This window comes from Loa loa (assembly GCF_000183805.2).
Source record: "Loa loa unplaced genomic scaffold supercont3.4763, whole genome shotgun sequence".
Classification (NCBI taxonomy): domain Eukaryota; kingdom Metazoa; phylum Nematoda; class Chromadorea; order Rhabditida; family Onchocercidae; genus Loa; species Loa loa.
Window position 1 is genome coordinate 1 of NW_018112939.1, and position 691 is coordinate 691.

General features: G+C 26.6%; 1 protein-coding gene across 1 annotated transcript; it reads left to right on the forward strand.

Moving 5' to 3' along the window:
• Nucleotides 1-132: 132 nt before the first annotated feature.
• On the forward strand, nucleotides 133-282 carry LOAG_16205 (hypothetical protein; the record flags this gene model as incomplete). Its single annotated transcript, XM_003151693.1, has 1 exon — nucleotides 133-282. A coding segment is annotated over one exon (150 nt), but the record flags the coding sequence as incomplete, so codon positions are not given.
• Between the last annotated feature and the right edge of the window lie 409 nt (nucleotides 283-691).

Genomic DNA, 691 nt, shown 5'->3' on the forward strand with positions numbered 1-691 from the left:
AAAAAAAAAAAGAAAAAACCTTAAAGAAAATTTTAAATTTACAAAATTTTTTTTTATTTTTCTAATAAATATTATAGCAATCGTTCAGTGATCTTTGATCACATGTTCCCATGTAAAAAGTTATAATTTCAGATAATTGATTTAATCGAAAATCTTGTCTGCATTCAAATGAAAAAAGAGCCTGAATCATTTTTTGATCATCACTTTCTTTTCACTTGTCAACTGGTACCTTCACCAGGTATACCTTTAATCCAAGCTCAGGATGGTAAAACTTCACTTTCGGTATGTTTTATTCCATCCTATGATTCTTTCAAATGAAATATAAGATCAGACCTCAATGAAGAGATAAAAAAAAGACTATTTTGATTTAAAAATTAACTTTTTCGAATTTTAATTTCCTATTTTATGTATTGGTGTTGTGAATATTTTGAGCATTTCAAGTTTAATAAGTATTAAAAAAGAAAAACACTGTGCTGAAATTTGTTATAATTTCTAGTTTTTGAATAATTTCAAATTATTTCAAGGATAATATTTTATTTAACAAATGCAACTTTAGGTAATGAATCAAGCGAATAAATGGAGTAAGATTCCCAAATATGATTCTTTCGCGCAAGAAGCAGTAGAATCAAGATTCAGCCTTGACAATAACTGGGGTAATTGGCCTATTAATTCAAATTTAACATCTAGTGCG